General features: G+C 42.8%; 1 protein-coding gene across 1 annotated transcript; it reads left to right on the forward strand.

Annotated features, from left to right (window-relative positions):
- Nucleotides 1–1,612: 1,612 nt before the first annotated feature.
- Nucleotides 1,613–25,001, forward strand: PITPNA (phosphatidylinositol transfer protein alpha). The gene is made up of 12 exons (XM_062506839.1): nucleotides 1,613–1,641; nucleotides 6,504–6,534; nucleotides 12,105–12,250; nucleotides 12,789–12,880; nucleotides 16,492–16,499; nucleotides 17,437–17,511; nucleotides 17,877–17,960; nucleotides 18,858–18,935; nucleotides 19,858–19,968; nucleotides 21,472–21,594; nucleotides 22,317–22,386; nucleotides 23,407–25,001. Exons 1-11 carry the CDS (start codon nucleotides 1,622–1,624, stop codon nucleotides 22,362–22,364), a joined length of 816 nt encoding a protein of 271 aa, XP_062362823.1. The 5' UTR covers nucleotides 1,613–1,621; the 3' UTR covers nucleotides 22,365–22,386; nucleotides 23,407–25,001.
- Nucleotides 25,002–25,242: the final 241 nt, after the last annotated feature.

The following is a 25,242-nucleotide window of genomic DNA, read 5'->3' on the forward strand; positions in this document are numbered from 1 at the left end:
TAAAATGATAGTAAGTTAATCATTAGTTTTCCTTCTGGGGGTGAACATAATAAAAGCATTGGTTGCTTCCTAAGGAGATTAAGGAACCATGAATGCTTTATAGGGTGGCATGCAGGATACAGATTGAATATTTCCCTGACTCTTCTCTAGGTTAGGAGCTAATAGCCACTGCCAATTCATCTTTTATTCTCCTATTGAGTTTAATCTCTGAGAAAAAAAAAACAAACAAACCCTGTAGGTGGCAGGTTGAGAATGAGATTGAGCTCAGCTATAGTGTGAATTGCTGTCAAATAGTGAAAAAGTAACAAGTGTGGCCTTAGACGGGAAGGCAAGTATCAACAGCAAAGCTGCACATCTTGGTTATCCATGCCTTAGCATGGCGATGCCAAATCTGGGGTGGTTCACTTTTCCACTCCAATAATGACAATGATTAAAAATGGCATAAATCACGACTAGTCACAAAGTGAAGCTCATGACCTGAAGCCACTCACCCTGTCTGACTGTAGCACTGACTCGTCCCCTGGCTCTTTGCATTAATACCCTGGTCACTCATCCTTCCCCTTCCCCACCCTCCCAAAAGAGCGAGACCACGAAGTTGACAAAAATACTGGAGCGTATCCCTTATTGAGACAGGCTGAGAAATTTAGGTCAGCTCAGCCTGGAGAAGAGAAGAAGGTTGTGTGGAAACCATACAGCACCTTCCAGTACCTGAAGGAGCCACAGGGGAGCCAGAAAGGGACTTCTCGTCAGGCACTGTAGTGACAGGACGAGGAGTAATGGGTTCACGCTGGAAGAGGGGAAATTTAGGTTAGATATTGGGAAGAAATTATTCTCTTTGAGGGTGGGCAGGCCCTGGCATGGGTTGCCCAGAGAAGCTGTGGCTGCCCCATCCCTGCAAGTGTCCAAGGCCAGGTTGGACAGGGCTTGGAGCAACCTGGGATAGTGGAAGGTGTCCTTGCCCATGGCAGGGGTGGGACAAGACGGTCCTTGGGGTCTCTCCCAAGCCAAACAATCCTGTGATTTAAGGAAAATCTGCTGGTGGCAGGAGGGAGACTTCTGGCAGCACTGTGAGGAGACTTCTCGGGAACCCCAGTCTGGAGCTGGAACAAGTAACACCCATGCAGTCTACACCTCTTGGGAGAACCTAAAGAAGGAGCTATAGTTTAAAATGAGTTGATCCGGAACAACCTGAAGGCTTGCCAGCGGCGCTGCTGGAAAGACTGCGGCACTGCTCTGGCAAGCCCAACCTTAAAGCTGAAACAGCACCGCACGGTTTACACCTCACGAGAGAACAAAAAAAAACCAAAATGAGCACCAAAATCCCAGGCGTTCGAGCTTAAAACGCCAGCGGCGCTCCAGGCACAAGCCCGTGAGGGAGGCGGGCCCCGCCCCGCCCCGCGGAGGTGACGCAGCCGTTGCCGCAGAGACGAACCGCCCCGGCCCCCCGCCGGCCCGGCCCCCCCCGTCCCGGTGCGGCTCGGCTCGGCTCGGCTCGGTTCGGTTCTGCTCGGTTCTGCTCGGCTCGGCTCGGCTCATCCCATCCCGCGCAGCGGCTCCGGGACGCGCCTCCTGTCACCTTCAGCGGCGCTGGCCCGGGCGGGAGGCGCGCGGCGGCGCCGCCATGGTGCTCATCAAGGAATAGTGAGTGCGGGCAGCTCCTTCACGCCGGCCCCCTTGAGCACCTCCGGTCACCTCCGTCCGAGCTCGGGGCCTGGCGCGGTGACGGCCGCGGGTGGGCGGCCCGGGCTTGCCCCGCACTGCGGCCGCGGGGAGGGGGGGGAACGGGGAGCGCCGTGAGGGCCGCGGCGGCGGTGGGGGCGGCAGTGAAGGTCACGGCGGGGCGGGGGCCGCGGCTGCCGGCGGGCACCGGGACCGCTCGGCCGCTCCGCGGGGCCCCGCCGGAGCCCACACGGCCTCGGCGGGCGGCCGGCCCCGCACCCGGCTGTGCGGGGTGGGTGTTGCCGGTGCCCGGGTGCCCAGGGCCGAGCCGGCTCGGTCCCGGCGGTTTCTGTGGGAGGTCTGAGGGGGAGGCAGGGGCGTTTTGCCTCCCTCTCGTTGTAGCAGAGCCGAGTGTCAAGCACGGTTTGGATCCCCTCCCTCCTTTGGCTTTGTAATCTCCAAGGAGAGATTCACAAAATTGTCAGTTCCGAAATATTTCTGTGTGTGTGGAAGCCTCACCTTGGAGTTCTTCGCTGACCCTGAGGCTGCTGCGGTTGTCCCGCCCCGTGATGGGGATGAAGGGTGGAAAACTGGCTGGACATGAGGGTGTGTAGCTATTAGTCACACGTTGCTTGTCACGGTCCTTGGTTCAGCAGCTTTGTGCTTGCTAATGTGGAATACACTCTTGCACCGGTGCACTTTGGCTGGGTGTCTTCAAAGCTGTGTGTACTCTGTACATTGTTCTCTCCTGAATTCTTAAGGTTAACTCAAGTACATTCCCAAGTTAAGTGCATTCGATCATTTTAAACTTCTTTTGGCTGATGGAAGAGGCTTTCTGTGTATTGTCTCTTTCTCCCTTTATAGAAGATACCTGTGATCCCAGTGATAAAAGTGGGTTTTCAGGTCTTCTCTTAGACACATTTACCTGCATGACTGTGTCCTCCTTGCAAGATTATGGACCATGGTGCAGATTTAAATATTAAAACTATGTTGAGGGTTGTACTGATCCTTGTAGTTCTCTTTAACCTTAATTAACTTATTTTCCCCTCCCAGTCCTTAAACCCTTGCTATTTTTATCCAAACAATAGGAGTGTAGAATTCAGGAGCAGCAGCAGAGCTGCTATTTGTAACACAAAAACACCATTACATTCTGTAGTGTTAAACTGGACAGCAGGCAGAAACCTGGGTAAGTGCTTAGTTTCAGGTGGATTAAAAGATAATTAACTCCTTCTACAACTTCTGTTTTGTTGATACTTTCCTATGAATTTACTACTTTCCCTCTTACAGCACATTGGCTGGGTTATTGTGTATCTTTTTCATGCTTCTGCTCACAGTCCCTTGCCCTGTACCACAGTAAAACTCATTATCAGTGAGCCGTAAAGGTGAGAACATATATACTTTAAATTTTCTGATTTCTGACAGTGTGAGCAGTTCATTTTCATGACTATCACTTCCAAAAGTTGTTTGACTCAACATTATTTACCTCACCATATCAGCATGCTTACTGGTCTTTCACACTGCCTGTTTCAGAAACAAGATGCAAAGTGCAATTGTTAAGAGTAAAGGTTAAAAGAGAATTACTACATTGGTTTCCTTTTACAAGTTTCCATTTGTATTTTCAAAAGGGTCACAAAACCTTTTTAGTGTTGCCATTACACTGTTTACTTTCTTCCCTTTGTTTTGCCCTTAGTAAGACATATGTGGCTCTAAGGACAATCCAAGTTGCTACTGGACTTTCCAAATGAACATTCATTTTTGACTTCTTGAGATTCCCAGCCACCCCTGACAGTTGCACATTCTGAGTTGTGTCACTGTGTTGGCTCAGATTTAAATATTCTTGACATTGTATGTTGAAGTTGCCCAATTTACATCCTATTTGAGATGGTTTTTGATGAAATCTCATGTTCCAGGAACCAGCAGTTTAAGGCATGTTGAAACCACTTGTTTTGGTGTGAGCTGGCTATTTGAAATGCTTTGCCATTGCTGTTTTGCTGTTACTTTTGTTAGTTCTGGTTACATGCAGGTCATTACTGCCTTCCTACCATAGGTGATAAAAATCTAAATGTTCTGTAACTTCATCTCATCTGAGCAGATTATTCTTCCATCTCTGTGACCCCTTGTCACACTCTCCTTAGTAAATCAGGTGGGTTTTATTATGTGCCCTGTAAGTATTTTAGGAGCTGATACAGAAATAGAGCAATATAACAAAAACCTGATGTCACATTTTATTATCAGACAAGTCTGTATCATCATTTCTCTACAGCTTCTTGTCCTGATGGTTATACAGTCATGACTTTAATGTTTTCATTCATGTCCTTTCAGACTTACCTTGCATTTCTATCCATCTGTGCTGCAGATAAGATGCATGGATTTCATTCACTTGTTTGCATTTTTTTGGTGTCAGGGTTTGTAAGTGCTGGCTGGAGTCTTTCTTGCTGTCTTTATTTTGATTTTAAACTGCCTCAGAAGACCTTGAGGAGAATCAGAGTGTGGAGACTCACTTCCCTTTCCTGTGAAGTGATGATAATGTCACTGACCTTCCCTGCAGCTGTACTTCCCTTTGCAGTCATTTGAGGCAGATTTTAATCTAACAAGGATCTTAAATGTTCCTCACTATTTTCAGGCAAACCACATCATAGAATTTCTCATGAATTGAGCAAGTTCTGTCCTAAAGTTTGTTCCCATTGCTGCTCCGCCAAAGCTTTTCCTCAAGATCCTCTTGAGAAGTCTTCCTTCTTCCTCTTTACCACTTAATACCTGTAAGTGGTTTGTACCCCCAATTTCTTGGTTTGCTGGGCTGAATGAACTGTAAACCATTGGTCTTGTTTGTGTTTCTGTTTCCCCACTGAACTCCAAGATAATAATTCAGATTTAGTGTCTTCCAGTTTCCTAAATGGAATTTCATTTGCTTACAGCGATGTTTTACACCAGGTTTTCTGAAGAAAAATGTTTTAACTCCATTCCAAATAAATTGCTTCTTCTTGGTCTTTTACTTTATCACCTAGCCCCTCTTTTCATTCTTACTGCACTTTTATCCAGTTGACAAACACATAATTCTTAATGGCAAAGTCTACCCGTGAAAATCCCTTTCCTTTTTTTATCTTCATTTACACCATACTACTGTTGGTCCTCTTCCCTCTTGCCTTTCAGCAGGTATTTTCAGGAAGCAATATGTAACAGTGAGTAAAACAATTATAGTTCAGTGCATCCCACCAGCAAGTGGGACGTAGATTTCCATGAATTGATCAAATCCCATTTAAAAATTGCTTTTACTTCCTGTGTTTGGCAAGGAATGCCAATGTCTTCGGTAGATGTGATGTAAAGAAGCAGTGATTTGGTCTAAAATTTGTTGCCTAGTGGTTGTTCTGTTGGTCACTGTTCCTTCTCCATTCACTTTTTTTTCATCATTTGCATGATCTCTAAAACTCTTCCATACATGAGTCTTTTAGCTGGTTTTTCTCCCAAGCTGAAAGGCCAGATCTTAACTGCTTTCTTCTTACACAGAAGCTTTTTCCCATCTCCTGTCATATTTTTTTAACTTCTTCACTTGTTCTGTATCCTCTTTGAGATAAGGTGACCAGGACTATGTGCAATATTCAAGGTGTTGATACTTGGCAGATTCTGGTGACATAATTGTCTTTTTTATGTGTGTGTCTGTGTGCTGTTCCAGTTTCTAATATTGGATTTACTTTTGAACTGCCACTGAGCTGATGTTTCCTGCTGCTTTTCCATAAAGGCACAAGGTATTGGCAGTAACTAACTTAGGGCTCATTAACCCCATGTGTTTGGTGAAAACAAGTACCTATAGTGCTTTATTATTTTTTATTGACACTGAACTTCATTTGCAGTTCTCATTAGTTCTTTCTGCAGTACTTTGTAGTCAGCATAAAGTGTTGCTGTCGCGAGTAATTTTGCATAATCTTTAATCTTTTACCCCTACTGCAGTTTGGTTTTTTGGCGAAGTGTAAAAAAAATTCTGTTTTCACCACTATTGCTTTTTCAAAATCTGTTTATCAATACAGAGGACTTCTTTCCTGATTGTGTCCTAGTTTCTTTGAGACTAATTCCCAAAGAATTGGGAATTCTTCTGCACATGGTAGCCGTATCCATTTCCTGTCTGTCTCTTGCTATGGTCCCTTGTTCAACATCATCCTTGCTGAAAGCAGAAGTCAAACACAAATCCAGTTTTGGCAAAGACCTTAACAAACACTTATTTCTGTCAGCTTTAAATTGATTCTTTCCCAAAAAATCTGTGTGACTTCAGGCAGTTTTTGCTGTGTTGTCCAGTCAATTGATTCTCAAAAGCATTCAGGAAACCACAATTAAAAAAAAAAAGAAAAGACTCATTTAAAGCAGTGACAGCACCTTCCTTTGCAGCAAGCTCTGGGAAAACCTTTCCTCTGCTGTTTCCTCTGCTTTGGGACATGTGAGCAAATCGTGCGGTGCCTTGTGGCCATTGCAGATCTCTGCAGAATTGCTGAGGCCCACAGAAACCTTCCCAGCAGCTTGGTGAGGAATAAGATGGGATTGCTGAAAGGATGGAGTGAGAGGGATCACCACTGTGTTGATGCTGTGTAGGTTTGTAGGCCAGTGAGGTATCACCACTTGACTTACAGAGTTTTAGGAGAGGTTTGCAATTATGCTTTATCTTGTATTGGTTCCTTTTGAGGTTGTTATATAAATAGTCTTTGGCCTGAGGAGTACTGGGTGGATGCTGGAATTCTGAGTTGGGGGGTGGGGGGGGGGGGGGAAGAGGAGAGCTGTGCAGTCATTGCTGTGAGGAATGTGGGAATTTTGGGACTGCAGGGATATTTGCTAATTTCTGTCTCTGTGTTCCCTTTCAGCCGTGTTATCCTGCCCGTGTCTGTGGAGGAGGTGAGTTCTTTGCTTCTTGCTTTCTTGCTTTAGGACTGTAAATAAACCTGTGATCAAAGCATGAACAAAAACTGGAAAATGCAAGCTGTATTCAGGAGCCCCTGTGAGCTGTTACTCATTCACCATCATTTTGACCAAATAATTGTATTAAGTCTGAGGGTGCCAATCATCTCTCTTATAAAATACTTTCAGATATGCTGATTATACATCTTGAGTTATCAGGCTGTTTTCAAGTGCAGTTTACTTTTGATTAGTATTATTGTTCTTTTCTATTTTTTTCACGTGAAGGGGAAGCTTTAGTACAATTTAAGTAACCTTTTAAACTGTGTTTTGCTGGAACTCTTTTGTTTTAAACTCTTAGGCAAAAATCAAGAATTACTTGAGACTTAGGAGGCTCATATAGCAAAAGGACTTCTTAAGATCTGTGCTATTTAGCTCTTGCATACAGAAAATTTTCTTATCGTTTAGATAAAGCTGAACTGAGAGAATAAATGTTGTTTCTGTTGGACAGGGTGATTTTCATCACCAAACCAACCATGGAATAGCTGTGCAGACTCAGTGGCTGTTTCCCTCCTGTTTCCTCTGACTTGCAGCTTGCCTTTCCTTCCTCCCTCCTGCACTGAACACCACTCTTGCAGAGAATCTAATCATATAAATGTTTTGAATTTTTTAATCTTTATACTAACAAGATAGAAATTTAAATGGCTGAGTCTGTAGCACTTCTACAGCTGATGCCTTCTTCTGGATGTGTTTTATTTTCCCCTTGTGATCCTTGGCTGAAAGCCTTGTGTTTGTGAACTCTGATCAAGGCCTTGTCCTAACTCTTAGGGAGAGCTGTGATAACATCACTCTTGTTCATTTTTGTTTCCTCTGAATATAGCAGTTACTGTGGCGTAGACAGTGGTGGGCTGGCTCATGGCAGCACTTTTTTAAGCACGTCCCTTTTATAACTCTCACTCTTTTGACAGAACACAGTTTAGAACTTCATGTAGTGCATCCCTGCAGCCATCAGACTGGCTAGTAAAACAAAAGCAGTGTCTAAGCTGAGTTTCTTGTTCCTGTGGCTCAGTCTGCTGACAGCTATCAGATGCTGACAGAAAGCCCAGACCTCTGATCAGAGTGGGTTTAGATCTGTGTTCTGTGTTAGTGCAAGAACAAGGCTGTTAATGCCAGCAGTTTTGGCTGTTGCTTGCTCCCTACCTGTAGCTTTTATGCTTTCTGCATGAGTCTGTTTCACAAATCAGACTGAAGTATTAGAGTAGGGAACTTTGGATCTTTTATGGTGTCTGAGTGCCGTTACAAGAGCAAGTTCTTGACAAAGAAAGGAGTAACATGATCAGCTTTATCAAGTAAGCAAAGGATGCAACCTTGCAGGTTAGAGAAAGCTGTGGGTAAAAGGCAAGTTACTCGAGCTCAGTGGACAGAAAGGACCTTCCTGAATAATGGGAACCCTGCCTTGTAGTGATATCCTTGGTATCAAGCTGTGTAAATAGAAAGGCAAAGCATCAGCATACAGATTGTTTCTTTGAGGGGGTTGGACTGGATGGAACCCAACCCGAGGTTTTCCTAAGTTCTCTGATACTGGGATTAGCCTTCATCCAGTTAAAGCGAGTCCCTGGCTGTGCTCTCGTCCCTCCCTGGCTCTTCAGAGCCTGTGTGGAAAACTGAGGGTTTGGGCTGTAAATTAATCTGTCAGTCTCTAGCAACCTCCTTGTGTGACAGTGTCCTGGGATTAGCTGTTTCAGGAGGTGTATTGCTGTACTCTGGGTCCAGTGCTTGCCTTGTGGAGAATCCCCCAGCCTGACCAAATCGAATTTCTCCCCAAACTTGCACATTGTCACCGTGTCCCATGAGTGATGTCCCTTTCCCAGGTCTGGTGTTTTTCCTGTGGCAGGGCAGATTTCAGGAGTCAGTTCCCTGAGCAGAGTGGGTTCTAAAGTTCACTTAGTTTTGACTGTGTACCAGGGTGTGCTTCAGAAGAAAGGTTATTTCCAGTATTGACTCAGAGGATGGTTGCTGCTGTTTATTGCCTCATCCCCGTTCCTGTGTGCAAAGATGCTGACACATCTGTGCATCACTTGGTCACTGCACTGCTGTTCTACAAACCAGCTGTTAAACCTTCATTGCTTTCAAGGATTTCCTTGTGTACAAAATTCTTAAATAGGGCTCTGGAGACTTGTTATTCCTCTTGACTGTGTAGCTGCTCATGAAGCATCTCTGGCTAGCAGGAGAACTTCTGATTTCATTTTTGTATGGTTGCCTTTTACTGAAAAGACTTAAGAGTTCACACCTTCTGTGTGCAAATTGTTGGCAAAAGTCTGGTGCCAGTGTGTAAGATATGGAATTAAATTAATTTTAACTTTGAGACATCATGAAAGGGTTGAGGGAGTCTTCTGTGAGGTTCTGTGATGTTCCAGGGATTCTGTGTTCAGTCTCCACCCTTAGCAAATGGATCTTAACCAATAGTATGGAATTGAAGAGAAAACCAGGGATCAGGAAGACATTAGGGAGCTGTGACTTAATCAACACATAGCTCAGTGCTGCTTAGTTAGCCAAGATGGGAACCAAACAGTGCAAGAGAAGCCCTGGCGATGACTAAAGCTCAAAAGCTGGCATGTAGGAGTTAGACTGTAGCAGTCTGTCTTCTGCATGGAAACCCTGCCAAAACGTGGTCCTGCTCAAGTGCAGGCAGCAAGCTGCACTGCTGTGTTGATTTATCCCTTGTCCCACTGTGGGGAGTAGAGGGAATCTCCTTGATGAGTGTTGGGTGCCAGGCTTTGCTCCTATTCCCTGACCAGCATCAGGTGCCAGCTTGGGGAGCCTGGACTCATGTGGGTGTCTCTGCCAGCTGCCACTGAAAAGCTGCTATGGGTTGGAGCTGTGTGTACACATTCTGTGCTGCCTCTTTGTTCCTTTCACATGGCAAGGAGCTTGCCAAACACACAGGAATCTTATTAATTGCTTTCAAAGCAGCTTTCAGGAAAACAACTGCTCTTGAAGACGGTTGTGTTGAGATCAGGCCTGCTGGAGGAAACTTGGTGCAATGAAGATGTTCTTTCAGCTGTATAAGAGGTGTTTGGCACAGAGCAAGAGGGATGAATTCCTGCAGAAGACAACAGGAGTTTTTTGGAGCTCTCAGGTCTGTCTGGAGTCGAGATTCATAGAGCCAAAATGTGTTTCTCTGTTTGCCTTTGCAGGGAGGATGATGTGGGGTTTGCTCATTGGGACAGTTCTATTTGGGCCTTTTCCTCTCTTATCAATGCGATTAAAGGCTCAGAAATAACAGGGAAGTTTAAACGGTGAAGATGTTAAACCAAAGGGTTTATCTTCTTAGTGTCTGAGCTTTGACCCAAGTATTTGAAAGGGAGAAGGAATGAATAAGAGGCTGTTACTAAGAGGAATTAGTTTGTGCTCCTGGAGCTCTGTCCTGGGACATGCTGCAAAGCAGTCAAGGCCATTCAGTCCTCCCCTCTAATCCTGTAGTTACCAAACTCATAATAAACTCTGTTCTATGAGTATTTGTGTGGCTCTTACTCTGCTAAAGCAACTTTGCTTCTAAGGTTTCACAACTCTCGTGTCTTGCTCTTTTGGAGGGAGGTGAGTGTTCTGCTGTGTGGGTCATATGTAGGGAGTCATAAGGAAGGCAGTGTGATGTATGAAATGTCAGAAGTCAGAGACTTGTATTGCAGCCCAAAATCCAGACTGAAACCCAGCCTGCTGTGACAGTGCAGGAAGTGTCCAGCCAAGAGAGGTCTGTTCATGTAACCTGGGCCAGGACCTTCTGAACAGATCCAGCAGAACTGCTGCTCTTAACTTGAAAATGATCTGAGTTTTGTTCTGCCCCACATTAGCTGAGGCCAGGATACCTAGCCTTGTTACTCTGGTTTCCATCTATTCTTCCAGCAGGAATAAATATTTCCTTGGCCTTTGTTGGCACCAAATGGCACAAAGTACCAGAGAGCTTTGGGTACTGTTGTTATTTTGGATGCTCTGACAACAAAATTTAACGACTGTAGAAATCTTCCTTCCTTGCAGAAGATGTTCCAGCCCAGTGAGGTATTTCTGGGTTCTCAGCTCTGAGCACTATTCCACTTTTCCAGGCTGACTTTCAGAAGTGTTATTCCTGTTTCTGATGCAGTCTTATGCTATGGAAAAGGAAGATGGCCTGAACAGTGTTGCATTGCTTTGTAGTTATGTTATGGAACTTTGAGGGGGGGGGGTTTGGTTTTTTTTTTTTTTTTTTTAATCACTGCACTTCTGGTGCCAAACACTTTGTGGTTTACCCTTTCAGATTGCCTGCCTGTGCTGTTGCCTTTGGCAACAGTTGCTGTTTTGCTCACTTAAGAGTCCTGGAGACTTAACTCTGCTAAGTTAGAACTCTTCCTTTTAACTCAGTGGTTTAGCTTCTTCATCCTCAAACTTTGCTCATCTAACTTTGGCTCAGAGGGACCCGTGTGAATTTTCTTCATTTGATCTTGTTTCTTTTGAGCTCTGCATCCTCTTTTTCAGCTACAGAGTTTACAAGTGTAAAGTAATCTTTAGATCTTCTGCAGGGGAGAATGTTCCCTTTTGTTCATTTTCTTGATTTTTCCTCTGCTCTGCCCTGGGAAACATTTGTGAATGCCTCTTATGAAAAAAATTGTGTAGTATCAAGTACTTTAAGTGATTTCTGAGAAATTATTTTAGGGTAAGAATTTTACTGTATGTTGGAATTCTGTGCTTTCCCTGGTTGTGGTTTAAGCTTGTGGCTAGGAGGAAGTGTGATACAGAGGAAAAACAACACAACCCAAACCAAAGATAATAGGAAAAATAATAGTGGGAGCAGTGACAACATAGATCTACTGGTCATTTGGGACACTGGCTCAGTTATTTCATTAGATGAAGTTTTCAGAATGAAAATACCCTCTTAACTTCAGGCTTCATACTCAGTTGTTTGAACTGCATGTGTGGGATGCTCACCTTTGACCCTCAGGGGCTCCTGAGCTGTGCACATTTAACAAGTTTGTCTCTTGGAGCACTTAAAGGGTACTTGCACCACCTGATTTATCTTGTTTCCCTAATGAAGTTTTTCACTTCCTTCCCCCTTCCCCTGCATTTTGTAAAAAAGCTTGATGTGAATTTCTTTGGGACTCTTCTGGAGTGTTTAAGCACTGGGTGTTTATTGATTCAGGACTGGCAGTGACTTATTCTCAATTTTTTGGGGGACACCTGTTTGCAAAAAAAAAATCAAACCAAATGGATTTTGCTCTAGTATGGCTGGGATCATCTGTGTTTTATTTCTTTCTGATGCTCCTTTAATCTTTTCTGCTTTCTCCTGATTCTGTATTGGTTTGGAGCTTCAGATTGAAGGGTTAAAGGTAACTCTCCTATTGGCAGTGCTTTCTTCCTAACTACCACTCAAGCTTTCTATCTCAAATGAAATTAAATGAGCTTCTTATCTGCCCATACAAGTGGATGTCCTTTTCTCTGCCCTCTCCCCGAGTAATAAATTTGTTCTTGGCTTCTTCTGGCAAAGTTGTTGCTTCAGCTAAATTATAGCCATGGTAATAATGTATCTTTAACTTCTCCAGTATCAAGTGGGGCAGCTGTATTCGGTGGCAGAAGCCAGTAAAAATGAAACTGGTGGAGGTGAAGGAGTGGAAGTCCTGGTGAATGAACCCTACGAGAGAGACGGAGAGCGTGGGCAGTACACACACAAGATCTACCATTTACAGAGGTATGGGAATCACTTCATTGCCAGAGTTGGGCAAGGGGAGCCTGAGGAAGATGCAAATAGGGTTGCAGCAACTGTAAATCACAGATTCTGTAAAGGCTGTAAGATGCAGAGGTAAGGCAGGAGTATAACAGCACCTGGAAGTGAGCATCACTGGGACACCCACCCACCCCTGTAAATGTGGCTGTTGTCCCAAGAAAATCTGGCTTTGAGTTTTCTCAAAGCAAGTCTGATCCTGCCACCCAGTATTGCATATATGAATTTGGCTAAAGAGCAAAACACCTCCTAGATTTCAACCTGCTTTCAGCCTCTTTTTTTTTTTTTTTATTAGTTTCATCTTTTGTTATGTAAAGAACATTTATCTTAATATGTCTGATTTAGCATCTCTGGAAAACATCATAATGGGGTTGGAGAGAGCCCTAGCAATTCCAGAACTGTGCAAATCTCTAGTGTTTGCATTCCAGGTGATGTCCTGCCTGTCTCAGTTCTCATTCCATGTAGTCCTTATCAATGCCTTTCTTCCTATTGCCAAATTCTGCAGCAAAGTGCCAACATTTGTGAGAATGCTGGCCCCTGAAGGAGCTCTGAATATACATGAAAAAGCATGGAATGCCTATCCCTACTGCAGAACTGGTGAGTACCTGAGGAAGGACTCTGGATTCCCCCTTTTTGTTTTCTGGGGGCAGGGGGAAGAAGGTAGGAGAGGGTATTAGGGAACATGCAACCAGTAGAGAAGCTGTTTCAGCCCATAAATCTTGGATTTCTGTTCTCTGAGCCCTTTGTGTGGTCAGGAAAAGCAAAATACAGTGCTGAGGAGTTAAAAGAACTACCCTTGTCTGATGTGCTGCTAATTAGTGACCTTCCTTTATGAGAGGAAAAGAAATATCTGTTAGTCTTCCTGAAGGAATAGCTGTGTAAAAGTGATGAAGTAAATACACGAGGGGTGATTTTATGTGCTCAAGTGCAGCATAGCCAAGTGGGAGCAAGTGGAAAAGGCAAGAGGGAAAGAGGGCAGATCTCAGCTGCCTCTTGCTCCGTGCAGGTGAAGGGAACAAGTGTTAAGTGATGGGTATTTGCTCACTTGCAGGATCTGAGGTCAGTGAGGGTTGGACAGAGAATGCTGCAGTTGAAGTGAATCCATCTGTAAAGGCAGGGGTGAGGCTCTGGGATCTGTGTGAAGTGCTGAAATCTTGTCAAACCTATTTTCTACAGGAGTGCTTAGTATTTACTTACTGAAATTACCAGCCATGGTGTTTAACCACTACAGCTTCTCTGGTCTTCACTGCTGTGAACTGAAAATTTGACTTTGCCTCCAAACTTATGTAGTGTTTTAGCAGCATTTTGTGCTGTTTGGATCTCTGAAGAATATATTTTCTGCTAGTTGGTAGTGGTATAGTTGCTATGGAAACAAGACACTTAAAAATTCCAACTGTTCTTGAAACTCAGTATATAGAAAAACCTTTTTTTAAAAAATTAAGTGAATTTTAAATGAAGTGTTTTAAAGGAAGGAAAAAGCTCTATAGTGGGAGAGAACAGTGTTACTTCAGTCCGTGGAATTACAGTCTAGTGGAATGGATATATCAAATATAAAATTCAGATACTGCCATCAACCTTAGAATAAATTTTTAATGTCTCACAGAAGAGGTGGAAACAAAGTTATTTGCAACCTTTCTAAGTCTTATGCAGTTTTCTTGCTTCATGTTACTTTAATTAGTAAATGTCTAGTTTATTTCCATGTTAAGCCCACTGAGCTGATTTAAATGCCTGGCTGTATCCTCCACCTCCTCTTTTCCTTCTCCACCAATTTCTGAAACAAAGGTATGAAGTTACTTCTTTTGTTTTTCTTAAGCTGCTTATCCTTCAATTACACACTAATAAAATTCTACTGAAGTGGAAAACATGGAATACTAAAATCAAGGACAAGACTTTTCAACACAATCAAAGAAATTTTAGGTTTTGATATGCTAGAAATGATAGCGAAGCCAAAAAAAAACCCCCTCAACTGTAATAAACAGCAACATAATATGAGATAAAAAGTGCTTTGTTGTGGGGGTTGGAGCAGAAGGCAGTTTGGATGTGGAGGCTGATAAATCTGTTTAGAGAATCTGCCAGCCTGACATGAAGCAAGAGGAGCTTGGAAAAGTTGCTGAAACCTTCCCTTGGCTGGGATTGGGCAGGAGGGGAGAACCCAGGGATATGAGAGGGAGCCCAGGGCTGTGTTGTGGGGCTGCCTTGGGTGTTATGATTTTCCTTTGGATGCACTCGAGTGTTTTGGTGGGATGTGAGGAGACTTGGATGCCCTGTTATGAATCTTTGGGCAGCAGAAAATGCTGTGCTGGCTTAGAGCAGCCAGGCTTTCAGCCCTCTCACTAGAGTATAAAATTTAAAAACCGGGGACCCAGCGGGAACTAAACCTGAGTGCAGGAGTTGCTGGTGTTTCCTGCCTGTGCTCTCCTGTCTGAGGTGGTGTTGCTGTGCTCTCCCTGAGGCACTGCTTGCTTGCACAGCAGCTGTTCACAGAGCCTTCTAAACTAGAATAAAGCAGTGTTTTTACTTAATTGTGCCTCGTGGTATTTTTTTAAATTATATGAGTTCATCCTTCTTACATTTCCCTATATCTCCTCTGAGAAACTCATTTTATATGCATATTATGGGCCATTATCAAAGTAGTTCTGGGGATTGAGGGAATTTAAATGCCTAGCTTATAACTTTCTGCAGTTCTGCACACTTGTTTGTACTGTAATATGTTGTTTTATGTACTTTGAGTGGAAGCCTTGCTTAGCTCCTTTGAGAGTATAACCTGTGAGGTTGTTGTTATTGTATGGTTTCACAACTTCTGCAGTAAAAATGAAGTGAGGATTGTCTAGTAGCTGTACCTGCGGGCTGGTGCCAAGGGGAACAGTGTTCTTCTCTGCAGTCTGATTTAAATATTAATGTTGCTTAAATGTTTTTAGAAAAGCAATTTGATGTGTGTTCCACTCTGAGTGTAACCATGGCCTGTGGCCAAATGTCAAGAAACTGAGAAGTTATAACTGCAGTTGAAACATGTAGGAGTTGCTGTAATGCCTCAAGAAACAGGTCCTAATTTGTAGTAAGCTGAGCCCTGAAGTTTGAGTGGACATTTCTGAAGAGATTAATTTGTTTCTTTACAAATGAAGAGTCTTCTCCACAGGGAAGAAGTTAAGGAGGTGAAGAAACCTGTTTTGAGGCAGCTGCATTGTCACAGCACACAGTCATGGCAAAGTGGGAAGGCCCTGCTTTATAATTATTGCTGGTTTATTCAGTATTTTGTTGGGACTAGCAGGAAAAAAAGCCATTTCCTTCTTGCAGAAATAATGAAATGTTCTGAAATGAGAATAATGAGATGAAGTTCAGCCTTTGAAAAATTAGCCTCAGCTCTGCTTTCTTGTTCTCTCCCTCCAGTCCAACATGTCAGTCTAAATGATTGGCTTTCTGTAAAACTGCTGTAAAAAGCAATTTCCACATGCTAGGAGTTTAGAACAGTCCAAGCCCAGCAGTGGGTAATTAAGGCAGCTGGATGTGCATGATAGGTGATTTGGGATGGTAACTGTCTCCAGGATGCTGGCTTAGAAACTCAAAAATTATTGAAATACCTTCAAAACCAAATTGCTGCTTAATCAAACCCTGATATTAACCTTCAGAACAGAGCAGAGAACTTCACCTCCAGCTTCAGACTTCCTTCTGCTTGAGTAGAATTACTCAGGTAGGGCAGATACTGACTGTTACAGGATCTTTAATTGTTTTTCTGTGTTGAATAATTGAGCCTCAGCATCCAGGGAGTTCAGTTACCACGAGCAGCAAAGATGCAGAGGGTCTGGTTTCTCCAGGCAAGGCTGCACTGGCCTGAAATCCAGCATGGGTTTCCTTTGGAACCACGGAGAAGCTCCTTATCTGCAAGCTGAGAAAGGATTGGTAAAATGCTGTCAGCTGAACATACTTATTCCATCTTCTCATCCAGCTGGCTGCAGGCCAGGAGCACAAGTGGCAGTGCATAATTAATTGCTGCTCCTCTGGGTTTCTTCAAGTCTGAGAATTTCCAGGGGAGAAAGGGGTGAAGTTAGCTGGGTTTTATCAACTTCCATGTCTTTTCCCTCAGAGGTAGCTGGGAAGCTGAAGCTGTCCCTGTTTGGCTGAGGGTGGGAGGAGGGCAGTGGTTGCTGTGCAGTCTTTTCTCACTAAAGTACTGTGTCTCTTTCTTTCCATGTGTTGATTTCTTGGAGCAGTTATTACAGTAAGTATTGCTTTTACTGATATTCTGTGGAATAATGTCTGAAATTAAGTGTTCTGGGTATAAAAAGCTCTTTAACCTGAGCTAAAGGCACTTTGGCTTTTATTGTTGTCAGAGCTCATAGATGAACTGCCCTTACCACCAAGTGTGGTGTATCCATGGACAGAGATCTGTCTGTACTTAGCAAAGCTCAGCTTTAAAAATGGGAACAAGCCCTTGACTGGCTAAACTGAGTAAAAGCCAGTTAGCTCCATGGAGCCATGCTGTCCTCTTGATTAATCTCTTCTGAAGCTGATGTTTCCTTTCTACATGCTGAGTGTTTCACTGGCTTGTGCTTTTATTTCTGCTCCCCTGAGGGAGGATAGGGTTACCTTTGGGAGTCCTTTGCTACTCACAGTAATAGTGAGAAATGGAAAGTTTTTTGCTTACTTAGCAGAACTGTGCTTCTTACCCCTTCCCTTTCAGTGTCAAAAGCTCTCAGCACATCAGTTTAATATTGTTATTAATTTGAAGAGTTGCATCAAAACATGTACTCAGTGCTAGATCAATAATCTCTGTGGAAAGACAGTTTCTGCCTAGCTAGCTTATGTTACCCTTTCTAAACTCTAAATAGAGTGGCAAATATTATCCTTTAAGGAAAAAGCTGTTTATAAACTCCAAATGTTTCACTCAAACAATAGAACTTAGGGGTTTTTTTTGTGAACAGCTTGTGGTTTATTTAATCTTAAGTAATTAATGATCAATCAATTTTGCTGAAAGCAATGATCTGGTTACAAATAATTCTGAAATTCCCTAAGTCAGACCCCAGTCAAATGGAGAGTCCATTCTTTGAATTACTCAGTTCTTTGAGTTGACTCTCCTAATCTAATCCTAATTATCTGTGCAATAAGAAGACAAATTATATATCTTAGAATAATAAGAAGCTTTATTTTGATGACAGAATGAGTATATGAAGGATGACTTCCTGATCAAAATTGAAACCTGGCATAAATCAGATCTTGGAACGCAAGAGAATGTAAGTACTTGTGTCGTGTGTTTTACTCATCTCTTTAATGTCACAGTGCTGCTTTCTGTGCTGGGTTAGAGAAGTGCTGTGTGGAGATGTCTATGCACTGTGTTCCTGCATTTCAGATGTTTGTCTCACTACCAAGGCAGGCTGCCTTCTCTTGGCTTCTCACATAAATGGAATAAAATTGACCCCCAAACACTTGTTCTGCGTGAGCACCTTTGCTTCTTTAGAAACTCTCCCGTTGTGCCTTTATCTCTCTGTAGGTGGGAAGGAGAGCACTGGGTGTCTGCATTTCCATCTGGCTTTGTATTTTCTTAGACTTGGGAGTGTTCTGCCAGTGAAGCAGCTCCTTGAGTGTTGTTTCTCTGCAGGTCCATAAACTGGAGCCAGAGGTATGGAAGAGTGTAGAAGCCATTTATATAGACATTGCTGATCGGAGCCAAGTACTCCCCAAGGTATGGTAGGTGGGTAACAGCTCCCTGGGGGGGTGGCCTTGTGCTAAAAGAGGGGGTCATGGACAAACTGTGCTTCCAGGGATGGTCACAAGCAGCAGGGCATTGAGAGGATGGACAGAGGAGGAAAGAAATTCCTTAAAACTGCTCATGCAAGCCAGAGGAAAAGCTCTTTTAAAAACTGTGTCAGCACTGCCTGTAAAATGTTGCCTGTTCATGTAACAGTGTATTTCTGCAGCAGTGCAGCTGACCGAAGTGCTTGAATAGCAGGAAGTGGCACTCCCCTTCCCATACAGGATCTCTCCTAAACTTCCCCCTTTTTATACTGACCCATGGTTTCACAAGTGTATCTGGAAATGATGGAGCCAACACTTGGTTCTAAGAATCACTCCAGTTACTGTGAGAAAGAAAGGGGTGTTTCTTTACTGGGAAGAAGAATCAACTGTATAAAAATGGAATGTTGATTGAGTTTCCTGACTTTCAAACAATATTTGATATAATTTTCATGGTCGTACTGTGAGTCTGACTGTACTTTTCTTCTAGAGAGCAGCATGTGAGCATCACACTGGTACAGTGCTGTGAAAAATCCTAAATAGTGCAGCTGTTCTCTGTAACAGCAGTGTTGAGCTCTGAAGAGCAACAGGAAACATACCCTACAGACCTTCTGATAGCCTTACAAAGGTCATATCAGTTTGTTCCCACTTCTTCATAGGTCTAGAATACAGCATAGTGGGGAGAAATATTTCCTTGAAGAGTGTCTGACCTTATGTTAAGGTCTGAACACAGTAGCTCTTGAGAAGGCAGAGGTTAGTCTTGGCCCAGGAAAATAAATCTTTTTGTGAGAGAACAGCTGGATAACAGTAAGATAACTTGTGTTCAATCTTTGTGTCTGTCCAATAGGATTACAAGGCAGAAGAAGATCCAGCAAGGTTTAGATCTGTCAAGACTGGCCGTGGACCTCTGGGTCCCAACTGGAAGGTTTGTATTGATGAGTTCAGTAACTGGATCAGGACAGATACTGGGGTTTGGAGCCAAAGATACATCTGGAAAACACTGGAATCCCTTCTGCAGAAGGAAATGCAAAACTCAGCACTGAGTCTGTTCTAATTTTAAAAGAAATGAAAGAGCTTGGTACAAAGAGAATGAGTTCCAGGAAATCTCCAGAGCTGTCTGGTGCTCAGCCCAAGGGTTCACTCAAGAGAATTCAAATATGAGATAGCTGAGTAATGACCAGCAGTGTGTAACCTTTCACTGAAATTCTTGGAATCTGAAGACATTACAAGTGCAGATACAATACCAGTCTTTGAAGGGGATTCTGAGTGGGATTTGGGGAACTACTGGTGTGCAGGTCTGATTTCTAGCAGGCAAACTTGGCAGAAACTGAGGCAGATATGATTCACTTGGGAAGAGTGGTTATGGCTCCTGTAATAGGGAATAGGAAACGTTATGGAGTTTTCTTTATAATATGGAAGCTTTCTAATCACGTATCATGTATAACCAATGATCTAGTCAGATGATATAATCTAATTCCAAAATGTTTTAGATAGAGACTTTACCAAGAGACTTTGAGGAAGCAAAGTAGCCGTGATATAACAGTGAAGATACTGAAAGACAATTTTACTGGAAGAAAAAGTGGACAACAGAGCAGAGGAAGGAATAGTCTGTTTTCAGAACGGAGGGAAAGCCACCTGTGAAGGAAACCAGGGTCTAGTTTCATCATGCCTTGAAAAAAGGGTGAGCAAAGGTGGGACAAAACTTGTCAGTAAAATATAAGAAAGGTGTAAGGACGCAGGAGGATTATGGGGAATTGGGGCAAGATTTCATAGTTAGGACTGAAGGAACTGCTTTCCTGGAGAAACGTGGCTAGAGGCTTAATGTGAGTATCTTTATGTTTTTGCAGAAGGACCTGGGGAAGCAGTCAGATTGTCCATACATGTGTGCTTACAAGCTGGTAACAGTCAAGTTCAAGTGGTGGGGTCTGCAAAATAAAGTGGAGAACTTTATACAGAAGGTAAGTTCTGTGATGGGGAGAGATGGGAGTGGGGCACGTTTCATCACCCACCTGCTGTACAGGCAATGCCTCTGCCTGAAATTCTTCAGTCAAAGCTGGGTTCAATTTGCTGCTAATGCAAGGGCAGGGCTGGCTGATTGTTCTGTGAATTGGCTGTTGAACGTTTTCACTCTAATGTGTGAAGGTAAATTGGCTGTTTTGTGTTGTTTAGTAGATCAGAATTGCAGTCGCTTGGTTGTTGGTATGTGAGTGATGAGATGATACATTTATACTGGAATTACACTGTGTAGGGGTAAAACATTTTGTGGTGAGATGGCTCCAGCTATTTGATCCTGATCAGCTAAGGATCTTTCTGACAAGTCCTAGAGCTTCAGTCACATTTTCTTCTCTTAGTCTGCTGCTTGAAAAACTTGTGTTAAAAAATAAGCAGATGGTGGGAAAGTTGATTAATTTAAAACACAAATGGTATATTGAAAAGAGCTTTTTTTTGTGGCAGAGTCTATAACCCATGAGCTGCAGCAGGATGCTACACCTGAGAATGGTTGTATATGGTTTTCCAGGCAGTGCTGTGTTCATAAAACTCCTGTGCCTTCAGATCACAGAGACTTCTCAGTGGTTAATATTGATAAACCACAGAGCTGCTTCTGCAAAAGCAATTCTCTGGTGATGCAATCTGAAGACTGCTCCAAGGGGGAATGACCATGGTCAGGATTTCAAATACCTCAACAAAAGCCCTGAATAAACAGTGTCTTCAATCCCTTTCTGTTTATGAGTATCCACAGGATTGCATTCAAGCTGCTTTTGATGAGATATGAAACCATAATTGGTAAAAGTGAAGTGTCCTTCTTTAATGAGGTCTTTCCAAGAGGCATTGTATATCCCTGTTTAATATAATGGTTTTGCCTAGCTTATCCCTTATAAAAAGGAAATAAATTGCTCCAAACCTGGAGTAGCTTGTGCACATTAGTCACCTCTGCTGGAGGGTTTTTAGCTGTGGAAAACAAGTTCAGGCATTTTTTTAGGTCACTACAAAAGAAAAAAACAAAGCAAGATAGGTGTATGTCAGCCCTTTATACTTCATAACTTCCAGTTTTTAGCAAGTTAAGGTTTTTAAAAATACCTGTTTCTCCTTTTTTCTGCACTTCCAGGCCAACTTTCATGCTCTAAGTAAACCCAACTTGGAGCACTTTATTTAGTCAGAACAATACTGTCAAATCAAAGGAAATTCACTAATTCTTTCAGTGCAGTGTGCAGACTGCTGTCTAGGTTTGAGGGGGGGAAAAAAAGGCATTTCTCTGGGGATTGAGGGCTGTAGATAAGATATTCTGATAAAAGAATAAAAATTAGCTATCTCCAGTTTCCAATTGTGGCAGCTAGATGGAAATGTGGGCGAAGGAGCTGATCTTTCAGTGTACACATCTCTGAAAATTGTTACAATGCTGTGGGCTCCGTGATAATTGCCCTGTGACTAAGCTGGTTTGTATTTTATTCCTCCTTTTGCAGCAAGAAAGGCGGCTCTTCACAAACTTCCACCGGCAGCTCTTTTGCTGGCTTGATAAGTGGGTTGATCTGACTATGGAGGACATCCGTAGGATGGAGGAGGAGACCAAGAGACAGCTGGATGAGGTCGGTGGCAAAGCAGGGCAGGTGTGGGTTGTGTGAGAAGCTGCTGTTCTGCACAGCCGAGAGGAAAGGCTGTTTCTTTGTCAGGGCATGGTGTGAATTGTGCTATTTAGGTCATGCTGTGTGTGCTTTGAATGATTGGCCATGAGTCCATCATGCTGGCATCTCCTCCTAATCGTTATGGAATTCTCCTTCTGTTTGTTGTTGAGCCAGTAAATGTATTGAACTACAGGTAATGAGGGGCTGAGTGGCAGTGATTCATTTACTGCCTCAATATCTTCTGTTTGCTTTTACTCAAAGTTGAATGGTCGATTTTGTCCTCATTAGTTGCCAGAAACCTGTTGAGTAAAAGGTTTTTTAGCTCTAAGTACCATAAGCAGGTAGTGGGGGTATATAACAGGATTCTTACTCTGAGAAACACAAGTTTGGTAATAAAGAGAACCTTGTTCCATGGTTTGTGTCCTGCCCTGCACCCTTCTCTCCCTTAATGTCTCAGGATATTTCATTATAGTTGCATGTACACTCTTGCCCCTTGGATAATGGTTCCAAATCTGTTGCCAACCCACAGCTTAACCAGAAATGATGCCTGCATGTGCATTTCACAATCATTGATTTGAGGTGCTGAGATATAATCGATGTCTTACACCCAGGAGGTGTTCCATACTGATAAATTTTTAGATAAAACACGTGAGAATCAGTACTTGAACACTTGTTTCCTCTTTCAGATGAGAGAAAAAGATCCAGTGAAAGGAATGTCAGCTGCAGATGACTAATATGACTCCTTCCTTGTGCACTGTAGGTATCAAGAGATTTGACAATACTCTGTATTGCTCTATTTGGTTTAAAAACCCCAACATTTGTGTGAGAAATGATCTTGTTCATAGTTTCTGACAGGCAGATCTGTGCTATTGATTGTTTTTATAGTGAACCCATTTCACTGACAGGTTGATGAGCGAGGTTTGCTGCCTTCCTTTCAGAACTATTCTAAAGAAAAGTCTGAGTGAAAAGTGTAAGAAAAATGTGTTAGAATATTCTGTGGATTTTACTGCTATTGTTATTTCTGTAATGCTTATGTTACTTTCTATGACTTGCAGAGAAACTTTTGTCAGTCTCAAAGTAAGTTAGACATGCAAATGCTTAGAATACAGTTGGAAATTGAACATTACAAGCATATTTGTGACGAATTTATTTTTTCAATTGCTTGTTAGCAGTATTTACTAATGGGCCAAGGTTTGGAGTAACACTCGGGCATTTCAGGAGAAGCAGCAATTACAGTTTTAAAGCTTTTGACTTGTTTTCTTTCTATTCTGTTAAATATGTCATCAATTTGGGGGCTGGTTTTGCCAGATTTTTCTTAGACACTGCAAAAATGTGGTATGGTGTTAGAGAAGTAAGAAGGCAATGAGAAATTAATTTATGTTGGGAAGAGCACGTTAATTAGGGCAGTAAAATGCCATCCTAGTTATCCTTGGAAGGAACAGGGTGGGGCAGAGCCACATCCTCCTGGAGTACTGACTGTTGACCTCTGTTTGTCCTCTGTTATCTGCTGGTTGCTTGCTTTAAGTGGGTAACACAGGTGACGAAGTATCCGAAGGGCTGTTTTTGATAGAAATATTTTAATTTTTGAATGAAGCTTCAACCACTTGATTTTCTGCTGTCCCATTTCCTGTGGATCAGTGCTGCAGTGTAACAGTGCATTGTCTGCCTGGCGACAGAGTGCCTCACATTTGTTCTCAAGGTTGTCTGACACTTCCCTTGGCACGCTGCTCTTCCAAAGTCATCCTGAAACGTTTCCCTGTTGTCTCTTTGTTTCAGTTTGCAAGACAGTCGTCGGGAAGGCCCAGGGAATCCACACCCTTGACTGACGGACCATCTCTGGATCAAGCCTTTCTCTGTCACACCGGCAGGCGATTTTAAACCTCCCATAGCTAATTCTAGATGCCCCTTAATATTGTGAGCAAATAGACAGTCTGGTACTAAGCACTCCAGTGTTAGCACGTGTGTCCCCAGGAGTTTCCTCCTGGGAGCCGTGTGACTTAGAGATCGCTGTATTTATGACTCCTCCCTTCTCTTTTTTTCATTGTGTTCAGACCAATTTCCATGTGGCCCTGTTTGATTTCCAAGTGACATTTTTAGCTCAAATAGTCTTGTGATGTGGTGACTTAGAGTTTTTTTGTTTTGTTTTAGTTTTTTGTTTTGTTTTTTTTTTCCCAAGTGGGATAAACTGCCACCTTTGTTTATGCCCAGCCCTTCACTGTTCTTTAAATGTCTGTTTGGAGAGGGAAATTGTCCATATTTAAAAGTGTAAAATTTTTCTGAAAATGTTCTGTTCTCACCCTTGCTCCCGCAGGGAGATATTTAATGGCAGGTAACCAGAGTACAAAATGAAGAACAGCCAGAGAGTTCTTGGTTTGAGATGAGTTGTGATTTGTGGCTTCTGCAGGGCATTACTTTGTTCTGTCTTAACAAACATGAATTAAAGACTGCCCAGAAGCTGCAGCCAGGCCCTGTACTGGGACCTTCAGCACTTACCTGTTGAGTTTCCATTTTAGGGTCTCTCTGGCCCTTGTATCTCTGTTGTCCTCCAGCTGTACACATCAGTCTTACAAAATCTTTCTTGACATATGTTGCAACTTCCTGGTTCTTTATTCATTAAGACTTCCCATAACTTACAAAGCTGGAATGGTTTTGACTAATGACAATGTAATTCTCCCTGGACAAATTGGAATGTTGCAAAGGCTGGTGTGCAAGTGAGGTCTTGGCATCTGGTTACATCCAGGTGCCTGGAGTGATGGTTCTGCTCAGCAATAATATTCTTCCCATTGCAAGACTGACTAAAATATCTCTTTTTGTGCTGTAAGAAAAGCAACTTAAAGACCTGCAGTTGTCTAGGATATCTGTTGGTTATTATAAATCATAGAGGATACTGTTAATGTAAAGAGCTCTTATTATTTGATGAACTCAAATATTTACTGTAACTGTCCTTATGTTGATATCAGCTTTAGACAATCAACTCAGCAGAACAGAATCAAGGAAATGCTGCTTTCTTCAATACATATGAGAAAAAAAAATCCTACTTTGCTTATCCCTAAGGCCCAATGTTTGATTTTTTTTTTTCCCCTTACCTAGTAGTAATAACTTTATTTTCCACTTCTGTGTTTGGCAGCACTAACATGAAATCTTGTATGCCAAACAGTTGTGGGTGTATCACTACTTTTGAGGAGTGATTTTAGCATTCTGTACTACACTGACTCCTCCAGCCCTTCCCACTCCTGCAAGCAGGAGATCCTGAAATGATTGCATGCCCTGCTGAACAAGGCTGTGCTGGGATCAAAGCTGTTTTCAGTGTGAAGGAAGATGGGAATGCTCTGGAGGGAGAGGATGGCATTTGGTTTGTGGGGAGGGGGCAGTTTATCCCTTTATTATTAGTTTGTTATTTTGCCTTACTCATGTCTAAGTGCAATAAGCTCTGAATTGTACCAGTAACTCTGGCAGGCTCTTCTTAGTGACCTCAGATGGTTCTGTGGGGTTGGGGTGGGGTTTGAGGGGTTTTAGCAATCTCACCAGGCAGAAATAAAACAAGTTTATTGTAAAATAGTAAAGAAACTGAATTTTAATCTTTGAGGCTATTTGGGACCAGGCTGTCTCATG

Source organism: Cinclus cinclus, chromosome 22 (assembly GCF_963662255.1).
Source record: "Cinclus cinclus chromosome 22, bCinCin1.1, whole genome shotgun sequence".
NCBI classification, from domain to species: domain Eukaryota; kingdom Metazoa; phylum Chordata; class Aves; order Passeriformes; family Cinclidae; genus Cinclus; species Cinclus cinclus.